Source organism: Xenopus laevis, chromosome 1L, assembly GCF_017654675.1.
Source record: "Xenopus laevis strain J_2021 chromosome 1L, Xenopus_laevis_v10.1, whole genome shotgun sequence".
Lineage (NCBI taxonomy): Eukaryota > Metazoa > Chordata > Amphibia > Anura > Pipidae > Xenopus > Xenopus laevis.
In genome coordinates this window covers 167,486,179-167,501,355 of record NC_054371.1, presented here as the reverse complement: position 1 = coordinate 167,501,355, position 15,177 = coordinate 167,486,179, and the positions used below count along the sequence as shown (strand labels likewise).

Genomic DNA, 15,177 nt, shown 5'->3' with positions numbered 1-15,177 from the left:
AAACCCCGCCCAATTAATGGAGGCTCAACGCAAGCCCAAACAACGCCGCTGCTTTCTACGGTCTAGCAGCCAATTGGTCGCTTCCCGATGTCTGACAGCAGTCAATTAACTTCCGCTTTCGCCGTGCTGTTTGTCGGGACTCGTAGTTCCTGACATGCCGTTTTTATTTACTTCCGGGAAGGACAGTGACTACAGTAGTATCAGATTCGCCGGCATAATAAGAGAAAACCGGTGATACAATGGTAAGAGTTCTCTTTTACACATGTGTTATCATGCAGTGCTATATCTCTGTATCTTCATAATGCACTTTATCTGCCAGCGATCATGAAGGTTGAGCAGTGACTGTGTGGGGTTAGTTTTGGGATGTTTTCTTTTCAGATACTGTTTTTACTGCTGTATATACATGGGATGGATGGGAATGAATGAGGAGAGTTGTAGTATATACGATTTATTTCCACATGTAAAATAAAACTTGTCATTTAGTATACTTCTGATTTCTGATCTCCACCACATAATGGGTTTATTCTGAATATCTGCTTCTCCTTAGAAATAACATGAATAATAATAAAAGGTTGAAAACATAGTAAAAAGTAACATTGCAGTGTATCTTCATGTTGTGCATTGAGATACAACAGCTCCCACATCTCCGTTTTTCCATTCTCTTTTAGTTTTCCTTCAACATGTTTGACCACCCGATTCCCCGGGTCTTCCAAAACCGCTTCTCTACTCAGTACCGTTGTTACTCAGTTTCCATGTTGGCAGGGCCCAATGACCGATCTGATGTGGAGAAAGGAGGGAAGAGTAAGTAACATAAGTAATATTTCACTAAGAAACCCATGCTGTATTTTTATTTTGTTAGATAATATCATTTATAATCAGACAGGGACAGTTTTTTTTGATGGGCCACAAATGTTAAGGCCTCTTGTCTTGCTCAAGTAGCATCATTCTGACTGTACGGAAAGTGGACATGATTTTAATTCTGGGTTATACACAAGATCCCATCAGGCCTGGACTGGTAATCTCTGGGTTCTGGCAAATGGCAGAGGGGCTGCTGTAAAATGCCATAGAGAGTGACTATTAAGTGGGCTGGTGGGGGCAGTTAGGGTCTCTCTGTATTAGGAATGCCAGGGCCTATTTTGAATCCCAGTCCAGTCTTGGATCCCATATTAAAAATCCAAAAATATATTCCAAATCATTCTCTCAAAGTTAAAAAATCACTCTTTATTCAGCATAAATATTAAAAAGTAGGCATACAGACCTAGGCGGAGCATCAATTGGTCTGTATGCCTACTTTTTAATATTTATGCTGAATAAAGAGTGATTTTTTAACTTTGAGAGAATAATTTGGAATATATCTTTGGATTTTTGACTTGGGTGCCCTTTGGAGTTGGGGGCTATATTCCAGTATCTTTTGGCCCCTATTTTGACAGGCCTTTATAGATTGCAGCAGCTGAGTAATAATTTTTGGATCACATATTGCCTTGTGCCACCCACCCACCTGATTTTTCGTAAGAGCTTTACAAATTGGTGGGTTTCCCCCCTAAAGGTGCTTAGAAGTAAACATTTCAAACTAGAAAAGTTATACAGGTATGGGCTGCCTTATCCAGAAAGCTTCAAATTACGGGGAAGGTTATCTCTCACAGAGTCCATTTTAAGTAAAAAGTTTTCTACTAGTTTTAATTATTTCCTTTTTCTCTGTAATAAAAAAAACAGTATGTTAAACTTGATCTTAACTAAACTATATCAATTTTTATTGTAACATAGTAACTATTGATGTGCGGGTCGGGTTTTTCCCGACCATAACCCGCCCTCCCTCCACCCGAGCCCGACTTCCTTTTATAGACCCATGCCCACCCGATGAAGTCACAAAATTAGCGGGGTGAGCAGGCACACACCTATAAAGCTGGAAGCCGACAGTTGAAGGTGGCTTGACCTGCCCACCACCTGCACATGGAGGTGCGAGGTTGGCCCGAACCCGACCGACCCGCGGGTCCCACAGATATCAGGCCGGCCCGCACATCACTTATAGTAAAATAGCAGGTTAAATTGATAAAAAGACACACGTCCATCAAGTTCAATCTTTTAAGTCTATATAAAACCTGTGTAACTGCTAGTTGATCCAGAGGAAGTAAAAAAAAAAAAAAAACATTTGGGCCACTCCATTTTGCCTCAGAGGAGGAAAAAATCCTTCATGATTCCAGGATGGCAATCAGACCAGTCCTTGGATCAACTTGTACTATGAGCTGTCTGCTAAACCCTGCCCCTTACCTATATATTGGTGCCAAAATAGGCAAAACAAGCCTATTTGTTTGTTTAATGTCTAAATGTTTTTAAGACTTGAGGTATGGTGATTCCTAACTATGGAAAAAAAACCTTATCCGGAAACTGTATTTTATTATTAACATTGCTATCTGTTGAATCAGCACTATAAATTAACTGTTTCTTGGCAACAAATATCCTATATTATATGAGCGGTTTTCAATCTATTGTTCTATACACAGCCATGAATGGCATTTGACCCATTTATTATTCTGTGTAAATTGTATTCTTTGGTGTAGATGTGTTCCTTTTTGCCCTATTCGATTGGCTGTGCCCATGGCTGCACAGAAATGTTTTATATAAACTGAGTAGTGTTTCTGAAGCAAACACACACTTTTTACCAGAAAAGGTTAACAGTACTTTATATTGAACTACATATACTCCCCTTTCTTTTTTTGGTGTTACTTGTGCTTTTAAGAGTAAAAAGAGAAACCAAATACTGCATTACAGTAAATCAAAATACTTTGGTCATGTATTTCCAGATACAGGAATTTATTTTCATAAAGGAGCTGGTCCCTGGAAATAATGTGTATATCTATTGTAACTGTTCTTCTTGTTTTTTTTAGTAATCATGCCTCCATCTGCTCTAGATCAGCTCAGTAAGTATACTTTGTTTTGTTTACTAGATTAAACTAGAATTCGCACATTAGAGCGTCCAAAAATTTCTGTAACAAAACAAAAGGAAAATATAGTGACTCGGTATATAGCAATGTCTGATTTTTTTGACATGTCAAGAGAGAAGAGCCTGCATATACCACACTGTGATTGGTTTCTTTAGTAAAGGAAACAGATTTTTCTTTATAGGGGTTGTTTATCTTTGAGTTAACTTCTAGTATGATGAAGAGAGTAATATTCTGACACCATTTGCAATTGGTTTTTATTTTTTATCATTTGTATATTATTGTGTTATTTAGCTTTTTATGCAGCAGCTCTCCAGTTTGCAGTTCTGGATGCTAGGAAATAATTAAAAAACTATAAAAAAATAAATAATGAAAACCAATTGAAAATTTGCTTAAAATTGGCCATTCTATAAAATACTAAAAGTTAACTTAAAGGTAAACCACCAAACCATTTAAGTTGATAAATGCTACAAAGCCTTTGTATTGTGGCAAAGTGGTGACTTGCTTACTGTGTGTGTTTAAAAACCAGAGGACAGTTTTATCATGTTGATGAAACATCAGCTTAAACATTTCTTTTCTGCAGGTCGTTTGAACATTACTTACCCCATGCTCTTCAAGCTGACAAATAAAAATTCTGACAGGATGACACATTGCGGTGTTCTTGAATTTGTCGCAGATGAAGGAGTATGTTATTTGCCTCATTGGGTAAGGAATTTAAAAACCTTGTTTCCTGTGCTCTCTTTTCATTCACAAATTCCACAGAATATCCCCTATAATCCCCTTTAAAGGTATGTACACTTGAGAGTTTGCAAATTATTAGTACAGGTGTCCAGAAACCCAGTATTCAGAAAAATCCTAATTTATTGGAAGGTCATCTCCCATAGACTCTATTTTAATCAAATAATTCAAAATTTAAAAGATGATTTGCTTTTTCTCTTTTATTATAAAACAGTGCCTTGTACTTAATTGCAACGAAGATATAAAATGTATCCTTAACCGATGTGAAACAATCCTATTGGATTTATTTTATGTTAATATTTAATTAATTTTTTTTTTTAAGTAGACTAAAATGGAGACCAAATTTATGGAAAGATTCCTTATCCGGAAAACCCCAGGTCCTGATCATTCTGGATAACGGGTCGCATACCTGTACTTTTAAAGGGCACCTGTTATGATAAAAGTATTTTCCCCCACCAAAGGTGCCAGCTCATAAAGCCCGCATTCCAGTGGAAAAATATTTTAGGCCAAATTGATGTGTTCTCAAACACAGTGAATAGATACTCGTTTGGTTAAGTCTGATATATACTTGTGTTTAAATATGTTTATGCATCCAATGAAAACAGCAGCAATCCGTTATTGCTGAAAAAGTGAAGAACTTTGGCTTGACAAAGGGCCTGTGTAGCCCGAAACATTGCCTAAGGCATTTTAAGTAAAGTTCTTCACTTTTTCAACAATACCGGAGTGCTGCTGTTTTCATTGGATTCATGTAAGTTTGCCCTGGCAGCGGGTACAGCTTGCACCCAGGGCTGCAAAGAGCTTTTTCCACTTTTGAAAGCACACATGAACTAAATTCATTAAGTAAATTAAATATGTTTATGCAATTTATAACAAGTGTTGTAGAGAGGGGTCGTGTTTGTGTACATGTTTAGTGCAAAGTATCTTCTTTATCTTATTTGGGATCATATAGACATTATTTTTCATTTTAATAATTTCATTCATGAATGAGCCTCAGCTAAAGCAAGTCCAAGAGTTTTATAGTTATATGCGGTACTCACAATCGTATGAATTGTGTGTTTATTTTGCTTTTAATATTAATATTTATTATCTTTATTTATATATCACAAGGATTAGGCCTTAGTCTTTGTCCTTATGATCAATGCCTTCCATTTTTACAAATAATTCTTTCTCAGTGAGAAGAGTAATAATCCTTTTGTGTTTGCATGGTATTAAATTGTATGGAATTAACACTGAGCAGGCACAAGTTTACTTAAAGGAATGGAGTTAGGTAACTGCAGAATGGTTGTGCTACCTTACAGTATGTGTGACAGAATATATATATATATATATATATATATATATATATATATATATATATATATATATATATATATATATACACACAACATATTCCACAGCATGCTAATTCGCTTCTTCAGTTTCAAAATCAGTTTGGGGGCCTTTTTTATCAAAGGTTGGATTTAAGTGGTTTTTGAGGTTTTTGAAACCATGACTAAACTCACAAAGTCTAAAACTACAATGTCATGACATTTATTAAGAAATCAGAATAAAACAAAGTACAAATGGAAAACGCTGAACGATGCAATCAAAATTACCAATACTTTTCAGACAATTCCTAGCCAAAAAAACCCTTAAAACCACTAAGTCCGAATTGATTTAAAGCAGTCAAAAAGGATCTCTGCAGCTCCCATTGACTTCTATAGGACATCGACAACTTTAACCTGGCAATGTTTTATATTAGTGGTTTTTACACTTAATGAAAAAAATAGAAAACCATGAATTATTAAAGATTTGTGGAAAAAAATCGAAATTCGTTTGTTAATAAATGGGCACCTTGATGTTGGCTAGCTATATTATTTACTATTGCTTTTGTGCCTTGATTCCTAGATGATGCAGAATTTGCTGCTAGAAGAAGAAGGATTGTTACAGGTGGAAAGTGTCAATCTTCAAGTCGCCACATATTCAAAATTCCAGCCACAGAGCCCAGATTTCTTGGATATTACTAACCCCAAAGCTGTGTATCCTTTCACTGAATTTTATATGTGCCCCAGTATAAGTGATTCAGTTTCTGTTCTCTACTCACTTGCACTGCTGCTGTAGTGAGGACAGTTTAAAAGTTGCAGCTTCTATCTGCAACATATTATGATCAATTGGTGTGTCAGTACAGCCAGTTGGGTCCCAGTGACGTTTGAGGGGTCACTGGGACCCTTGTAACATTTGCATATATTGGCAAGCAATAGTTTTTGAATATTTCTTTGTAAACCCCTTCAGATAAAAACATACAGTATTAATAAGCAATTTAAATGATAGATGTGTGTATGCATGTCCTTGTCATATTTATTTAAAGAATACATGTAGTATTCAGCTTACTTGACTTTTTCAGAGCCATGTGAGTGTTGTAGACACTTTCCATTTTTAGGGTTTATTTCTCCCTTAGAAACCTGTTTTATTAGCTACTACATGATGTTTTATGTGTGAAACTGGTAAATAATTCCCAACTCCTGTAAGAGGATTTACATGTCATTACTTAAGAAATAAGGTGTCATTTATGGATTTAGCAACCAATGTGTAAAAGAAACGGATCCGCACACACACACCGATTAGTGCAGTCGGGGATTATCCCCTTTTATTCAGCCACCAAACATGATGTTTGGTGGCTGAATAAAAGGGGATAATCTCCGACTGCACTAATCGGTGTGTGTGCGGATCCGTTTCTTTTACACATTGGTTGCTAAGGGACCCGGCCGGGTCAACGGAAGGAACGCACCACCAGCTTGCAGGATTGGTGAACTACAGGTGTGCGGTAGGATAATTACATTGTAATCAATTTATGGATTTAGGGCAGGGTGCCAGAAAAAAAAAAACATCCACAAACCACAGTGGAGATTTGTTTAGCTGTTTTACACCTTGCATTTTTTTATCCTAGGTACAGGCCTTTGCTCTCCATTCTGGAACTGTGTTTTCTCCATGAATACAGTGCTGCCTGTGTTGGGCAGCTCTGTATTCATGAGAGGTGGGCGTAGGCTGCATTGCTTCCAAGGCATACATAATTGAGGCCCCTGGAATAACAGAGCAAGTGGGTTATTTTCAAATCACCATCTAGACACCTTGCACATCCAATATTGCTGCCCAACACAGGCAGCAATATTCTCCCCCAATATTTACTCTCTCCAACCCATTGCTTATGACTTCTGATTGATCTATCTTAACACTGATCCCAGACTGGAGAACGCTCTGAGGAATTTTGCTTGTCTTACCACTGGAGATGTTATCGCCATTAACTACAATGAAAAGGTCTGTTGTAACTACTGTGGCAAGAAAATTGTAATTTAAAGGTGATTTGGGGTGGATAATTATAACCATTTTTTTTATAAATGAAAGGTGGCTTCTGAAAGGGGCAGTTCACTTTCAGGTTAACTTTTAGCATTCTATAGAATGGCCTATTCTTAGCAACTTTTAATAGGTCATTTTTTTTAAATTGGTTTTGAATTATTTAAATTCCTCTTCTGACTCTTTCTTACAAATGGGGGTCACTGACCCCAGCAGCCGAACAACAAAATTGAACAACAAAATTGAATTATTATTGTTACTTTTTATTACATATCTTTCTATTAAGGCCCTCCTCATTTCATATTCATGTACTCTTTGAAGCCACTGCCTGGTTGCTTGGTTAAATTGGATGCTAGCAACCAGACTGCTGCTGGAATTCCAAAGTGGAAAACTGCTGTACAAAAAGCTAAATAATAAAAAAGCACAAATATATAAAAAAATATAATATATATAAAAAAAATAAAGAACAATTGCAAATTATTTCAGAATAGCATTTTCTTAATCATACCAAAATTTAATTTTAAATGTGAACAGCCCCTTTAAATGTTGAACTGCAGAGATCGGATTTGAACCTGTAAACCATTTGATTGCATAGATAAATACATAATTAATTAGCTGCCTTTTTCAGACTCTGAATACCACTCTGTTTTATGTTGTTAAAATAAACAACTTTAATGTTTAGTTTTGTCATTTGAAGTTGTATAGCAATCTAGTTTTGTTTAATTTGCCATCAAAAACATTTTTTCTTTCAGATCTATGAGCTTCGAGTTATGGAGACAAAACCTGACAAAGCTGTGTCCATCATAGAATGTGATATGAATGTAAGTTCCATTGGGTTGTACGTTTTGAATCTGATTATAATCTAAAACCTTCATATTGCCAATCATCCTTTTCTTAAAGGCTAAATTGTTCCTACAATAAAACATCTAGCTGTAGTGGATGTTTAATAAATCTGTTTGGACATATGGGGGGTAGATTTATCAAAATTAGAATTTTCATGTTTTGTTTTCGAAAACTGAAAAAAATAGATCTTGCCTATGCACTTATTTATGGAGAAACTTGAAAACTCAAAAACGTAATAAAAAAATAACTTGAACGCATTCAATTAATATTCTACCCTATATCTTTGAGTCACATTTTAAATTAATCTCAGAAAACTTGCAGTGTTTGTTGCACATAACTTGAATCAATGTAAAATGTAGTTGAATAGCACCAATAGAAGTCATATAATTTTAAATATACCAGGGCAGTCCAACTGGAGGCAGATGCCCAGATATAGGTCTATTTTTTTGCCCCGGCTTGCCAAATGGCTCTGTTTTGTATAACATTGTTTTGATATAATTTGCCCAACAAACATGATGGGACAGATTTATCAAGGGTCGAAATTCGACCATCGAATTGCATACTTTGATATTCGAAGTCGAATTCGAAGGATTTTTAACATCCTACAATCGTATTCCGATCGTACTCCGAATCTAAGGATTTAATTGTACGATCGTACAATTATACTTCGACTTCTAAAAACTTAGCGAAATGTTGGCTATATGTTCTAGGAGGTCCCCATAGGCTATCATAGCAATTTGGTTTAAGGTGACGAAGTGTCGAAGTTTTTTTAAAGAAACAGTACTTAGATTATCGAATGGTCGAAGCATTTCACTTCAAATCTAATTTAGGCCTATTCGATGGTCGAAGTACCCAAAAAATAGTTCGAAATTCGAAGTTTTTAACTTCGAAAAATCACTTCAACCTGCCCCGATATGTTGGATAAACCGCACTATATGTAAATATTAAGAGAAGTGTTAACTGCATGCAGGTAAGACCAGTTTGTAATATGGATAAAGCAATGGAAGTGTATGTCATGAACTGACTTATGAGTAATATATATTTTGTTGAATTAACTGTGACATTGTATGACATACTCTTGTTAAAATGTGTACTGTCATGTCTCCGCTGAACATAAGGATACACTGTGTTGTAGCTGGCTGTTCTGAAGTGTTACAGTTCATAAGAGGCAATCTCCCAATATCTTTTAGTGAAAATTCCCAAATAAAACAATTCCAGCTGAGATGCAAATTTCACACTGCAATGCTGCCTCATGGTTCACTAAACAGAATCAGCTATTGGACTGTGCTTTTGTATCAGAAGCAGTCGTGATCTGTTACAGTCAAGCATTTTTGCTGTTGCCATATTTGTGAGCGCTACACTGATTTTTCTGCCAGTTAATTTTATTAATGCTTAATAAGCAACTTTTGTTTTTTAGGTTGATTTTGATGCCCCTCTGGGATACAAGGAACCAGACAGACATACACAGCAGGAAGAACAAACCGTAAGAACACAGCCCCTGGTCCCTAAATTGGGGGAATGGGGTATCCTATTACTTAAACATGGATAAATGAGCAGTTTCAGATTTTATGTATTGTTTCTATGATGTATGTTGGAAAAGTTTAGCTGATATACACCCCAACTACAAGTGCAAACTACAGGTACTAGCAAAAATACCCCAAAATCCCTATTTTTTTTTACTCACAGTTCTAGAGTGGCATCTGTTGCTCCAGAATAGAACTAACACCTTGGCACAAAAAAAAAAAAAAAAAAGCACATACCGTCTCAAATGCATTTGTGAATAACATTTTGATGCCTCTGATTTCATACTTGCATGTGTCCTCAAAAGTGCTTTTGTGGCTAAGCAGTCATGGAATCATGTAAACAAAAATCTTCTGATGAGCGTTTTTTTGTGTTGTTCCACAGGAAATCGAACCAGACCACAGTGAGTATGCAGCAGACCTTGGGTTCAGGGTGAGTCATAACAGTTATCATAATTTTTATTCAAATAGATGGGGTGGATGGGAAACTTGTATCAACTCACTCCTATTTACATTGAGAAATGTGATATATTAAAATTAACAGTAACCTCAAAAAATAAAATAGTTTTAAAGTAATAAAAATATAATGCAGTGTTGCCCTGCACTGGTAAAACTGCCGTGTTTGCTTCAGAAACACTACTATTGTTTATATAAATAAGCTGCTGTGTAGCAATGGGGGCAGCCATTCAAAGGAGAAAAGGCTCAGGTTATACAGCAGATAAACTCTGTAGAACATAATGGTGTTCCCTGTTATCCACTATTTAACCTGTGCCATATAGCCTTTTTTCAATTTCCTCCATTGCTACACAGCAGATTGTTTATATGAACTTTATTAGTGTTTCTGAAGCAAACAGATCAGTTTTACCAGTGCAGATCAACACTGCATGATATTTTCTTTATTTTAAAACACTTTCATTTTTTGGTGTTCCTTTAAGGCCTCCTTGTAATTTTGAGAGGCTCTGCTGGGGGTTTAGTTGTACAAAGATAGTAGAAACAATCTTGTATAAATAGAAAACACATATCGATCTTTTAAAAAGATGACACACTTATTCTATAATTATGAATGTGTAGACAGCAATTAGTTTTGATCTACCGTATATACTCGAGTATAAGCCGACCCGAGTATAAGCCGAGGTACCTAATTTTACCTACGAAAACTGGGAAAACTTATTGACTCTAGTATAAGCCTAGACACAACTACAGCCCTGTCTCCCAGCAGCGCACCTTCCGCCAAAGAGACCCCCTCAGCGATCAACCGGACTTCTTTGCAAAGCTGATGGTGACAGAGAATTACCAAACGGATTACTGTGTGCATTGTCCCACTACCATGTGCAGAGGGTGCTGCTTGATATTGCCATCACTGTTAATCTTTCGTATAACCAACAGAGGGCGCTGTGTGATATTGCAGTCACTGTTATTCTTTCATATAACCAACAGAGGGCGCTGTGTGATATTGCAGTCACTGTTAATCTTTCATATAACCAACAGAGGGCACTGTGTGATATTGCAGTCACTGTTATTCTTCCATATAACCAACAGATGGCGCTGTGTGATATTGCAGTCCGTTATTCTTTCATACAACCAACAGATGGCGCTGTGTGATATTGCAGTCACTTTTAATCTTTCATATAACCAACAGAGGGCGCACTGTTATTCTTTCATATAACCAACAGAGGGCATTGTGGGATATTGCAGTCTCTCCCCAAGTGAACTGTTGGTATAGGAATGATTAAAAGTGACTGCAATCTCAGCTACTCGGGTCGGGTACCGCTCTTTTTCGGCACATTTCGGATGCTGAAAAACTCGGCTTATACTCGGGTATATACGGTATCTACTGAAAGTCAGAAAATGTAAAGCAAAGCTCTGACTGATTGCTAAAGGTAGCTATACTGGTGTAATTTAGCACCTCTGCTTCAATGTAAAAAAAATAACAACACTTTTTTCTTTTTTGGATCAGGCATTTTCTGGCTCTGGGAACCGGTTGGATGGAAAAAAGAAGGGAATTGACCCCAGTCCTTCACCATTAAAGCCAGAAGACATACGAAGGTTGGTTGTTTCTTACTGTTTTAGTAAGGAATACTGTACTGTCTGGATACTGCATGTTAACGTCTAAGTTAATAGTGATGTTCCAGCAGAATTCTGCACTGAAATCTGTGTTTAAAAGAACAAAAAGTTTTTTATATTTAATTTTGAAATTTGGCATGGGGTTTGATATTATATCCATTTCCCAGGTGCCCAGAGTCATGTGAATTGTGCTCTGATAAAATTCAGTCACTCTTTACTGCTACACTGCAAGTTGGAGTGATATCACCCACCCCCAGCAGCCTATCAACAGAACAATGGGCAGCTAACCAGATAGCAGCTACCTGACACCTCTGTTGAAGGATTCAGCTTTCTGAAATAACAGAAACTGCCTATACTGCCCCCAGTAATTTAGGGTGGCTTCAGGCATTTCTCTGCCAGAAAAACACTGTCCCATGTACCATAAGCCTCAATTAGCTTGTATAGTAATATAAATATATATATTATATATATACACTGTTAAATAATGTTAAACTGTTTTAGTCCCATATACAATAAATACAGTGAGAGGCATTGATTTACGAAACCCCCTTACCCCATAACCTTTACAAAAAACAGGTTTCCTGAAGGCTGGAGATTTGAGCATTGTAGAGCTTAAAATTAAGTCCGATATTGTTTGCATTGCTAAAACCCTTTTTCCAGGTTGGGTGCTATTCTCATATTTAACACTAGGTGGGGGTTGTATTGATGTACAATGAGGGTGGAGAAACAATAGCTGTCCCAAAAGCAGTTCCATCCTGAAGTGCTGGCTCCTTCTCAAAGCTCAATCAGACACAGTGCACTGAGCTGGCTGCCTCCACACCAATATTATAGCTAACAAAAAAATGGTGTAAAAATTTGTATAAAATTAACATTTTAGAGTGAATTCTTTGCAATTTAAAAACTAATTTAGAAATAAAAAGTAAACCATAAAAATCATTACAAAATCCCTTTAGTGGTGGGAAACATTTAGCATGGAGGGATAATAAAAGCAGGGATACAAATAGTTGAGTTCTGCGGAGTAGATTATCCAGCAGAATATCAGTTTAAATGCAATTTACCAAAATGGTATTTGGATTAAGGGTCAAGTACTTTATGGTTTAAGATATACCTAACCTTAAATGCTAATCCAAAAAGAAGATCTAAACCATAAGTAAAAGATTTTTTTTTTTTTTTTCATTTTAAGAGAATAAACTCGAGAAGTGGCTCCCAAACTGTGGGGCTGCCCCCTGTGAGGTGGGGGCATGGGATATTGGTGCCTCATTTTAATTTTTAAATACACCTGAAGCTTAGCATTAATGTCAAGTAAAGTCAGATTTGGGGGTAAACTATGGCTGAATGGCAGATGCAGTAGTGTTTTCATATATCTGTAACTTTTGTATAAGCTAAGGGAGGCCCTAAAGAAAACTTTGACCTCCAAGGGAGGTTTAACCAAAAGAGTTATTACTCTAATACTCATGAGGAAAAACCCCTAATCTTTTGCCTCATTTTGTTAAAATATTAATGTCATAGAAAAGTTGTAATAAGACAACACATATTGCAATGCTTAATACAAATGGCAAGTTAAGCAAATACATGCTTCCCAATGTTTTGGGAACTCTAAAATGATTTTGCTGTGGAGTCTAGTAATTACGCCTCTGACTGGATTTACCTAAATGCTTGGAGTTTACATAACAACAGCCTGACACAGAAGAATTTATAGAAGATAGAAGATGCCATACTAGATACTAAAAATGCTATCTAATCTAATCATTATTCCTGCAACAGTAAATGGTTTACTGTTCAATATTAATGGTTTACTTTACTGTTCAATATTAATTGCTGTTTCCTTTTACAGAGGAATTCCAAATTACGACTTCAAGATTGGAACAATCACGTTCATCAGAAATTCAAGACCACAGACAAAGAAGGTGGAAGAAGTAAGTGTCCCACAGTATTAAGCTGTTTAATTATCTCCAAATAAAAAGACACCTTAATCCTTCTAGAAATTGCATTTACCTACCTACATGCAGCTTGTGCTGGATCTAAAATTGACATTTTAGATATATCTTAAAGTGAAAGACTTTTTAGAGATTATTACAGATATACAAAGATGCTTAAAAACAGTATAATTTCATTAGTAGTCACATAGTCATTCTTGTACACAAAACAGCCTGTAAAACATTTCCATTGAATTATGTAAACTGCATAGAAAGAGCATTTATGTTCACAATAAATATTGACTGTGGAATTTGTCCCTTTGTGTTTATAGGATGATACCGCTAACCAGTTTATTGCATTTTCTGGAGAAGGACAGTCTTTGAGGAAGAAAGGCAGAAAACCATAACTGTCTATGGGAAGCAGAAATAAAATGAGGTTGCAGTGTATTATTTATATGTCTTAATCTGAGAAATTTTAGCAAGTTCTGCAGGAAGTATGTGTAGAGGGCCGTCTCAAAGGTTTCTGTTTAATTCATGAAGATCTCAGGCTAATGTGGAGCAGGGACCCCTTCCTGGTTTATGGAACTGTTCTGCTGTCTAACAATGTTGACAACACCACACTTGACAATCATTAAGACAGGGATAACACTTTTTATTTAGCTTCAATTTATTTTCACTTTGACACAGGTTAGTCATAAAACTAAGCAGTATGGCTGCTGATACTTATTGTATAGCTCAACTGCGGTCCCCCAAACCCACAGGGAGATAATCTGCATACGCTATAGCATATTCAGAGCTGTGTCGGTACGGGATCAAGCAGCGGCCTAACAAGTGCTTGACCAGCCCCCCCTGCCGAAAATCTTTGAAGGGGACCAGCGCGCGTAGAACCGTTCCCCCCCCCCCCCCGTAGCTTGAGTGTGCACGCAAATATTTCTATAAGGCGGCGTCGGAGGGAGCTTTTTGATGCTGCAGATTAGAAAAATCCGATTGTTTTGCTAGTGTGGATTCATGCAGCTCAGTTCCCATCAAGTAAAAAAAAATAATAATTTGCTTAGAAGGCATTCCCAATTTTGGAACTTTCTGGATAATAGGATTTTCCAGTTCTGTCACATTCCTCTGGTAAGATTCCTGCAGATTGGTCTTTTTTTGTAACCTAAGAGAAAAACATTATAATACTTAGCAGGGCCAGTCTAGGTTTTGAGAAAACCAGGAGTATATGATACCATGATTTTTACAATAAATCTCTCAGTATTCATGTAGCATTTTCATTTGCATGCATTATCTTTACTTATTACTATGTATTATTGCTAACTACATGGTAATGTTTCTTAAGGGGGGCTTCACCTTTCAAATTAGCTAGTACTATGTAGACAGGGATACAGTTGTTAAAATGATTTAGTTTTGTTTCAGCAGCAGGTTGCTAGGGTGCAATTTACTCTACCAACCAGACAGTTTGAATAAGATAGTTGAAATGCACTGATCATGAATGGGGGGGTGCCTGTCTGCTCCAGAGATCAGTCTCCATATTTGTTTGCAAGTGTCCATTAGCCTAAATCTACTACCCTAGACAGTTGCCCTCTGGTGCCTCTATAGAAAATACAGCCTAACATGGCGCATGAGCAATTGAAACCAGTTCCAGCTTTAACAGAGGATAATTAACCCTGTAGTAACAGCACTGAGATATCCGCAGTATAAATATTCTATGGTTAAAAGTGCTTAAAATGGAAAATTAAAGAGGTGGTTCACCTATAAGTTAATTAGTAGTATGTTATAGAACGGCTGCTTCTAAGAAACTTGGCCTTGATTTTTTTTTTCTTTTTTAATTTT

General features: G+C 36.6%; 1 protein-coding gene across 1 annotated transcript; it reads left to right on the top strand.

Annotated features, from left to right (window-relative positions):
• Positions 1 to 102: 102 nt before the first annotated feature.
• On the top strand, positions 103 to 14,605 carry ufd1.L (ubiquitin recognition factor in ER associated degradation 1 L homeolog). Its single transcript, XM_018262069.2, has 12 exons — positions 103 to 242; positions 669 to 801; positions 2,886 to 2,918; positions 3,523 to 3,644; positions 5,565 to 5,695; positions 6,899 to 6,971; positions 7,760 to 7,828; positions 9,268 to 9,333; positions 9,756 to 9,803; positions 11,328 to 11,416; positions 13,269 to 13,350; positions 13,683 to 14,605. The coding sequence occupies exons 1-12, from the start codon at positions 240 to 242 to the stop codon at positions 13,755 to 13,757; spliced, it is 924 nt and encodes a 307-aa protein (XP_018117558.1). The 5' UTR covers positions 103 to 239; the 3' UTR covers positions 13,758 to 14,605.
• The last annotated feature ends 572 nt before the right edge of the window (positions 14,606 to 15,177 follow it).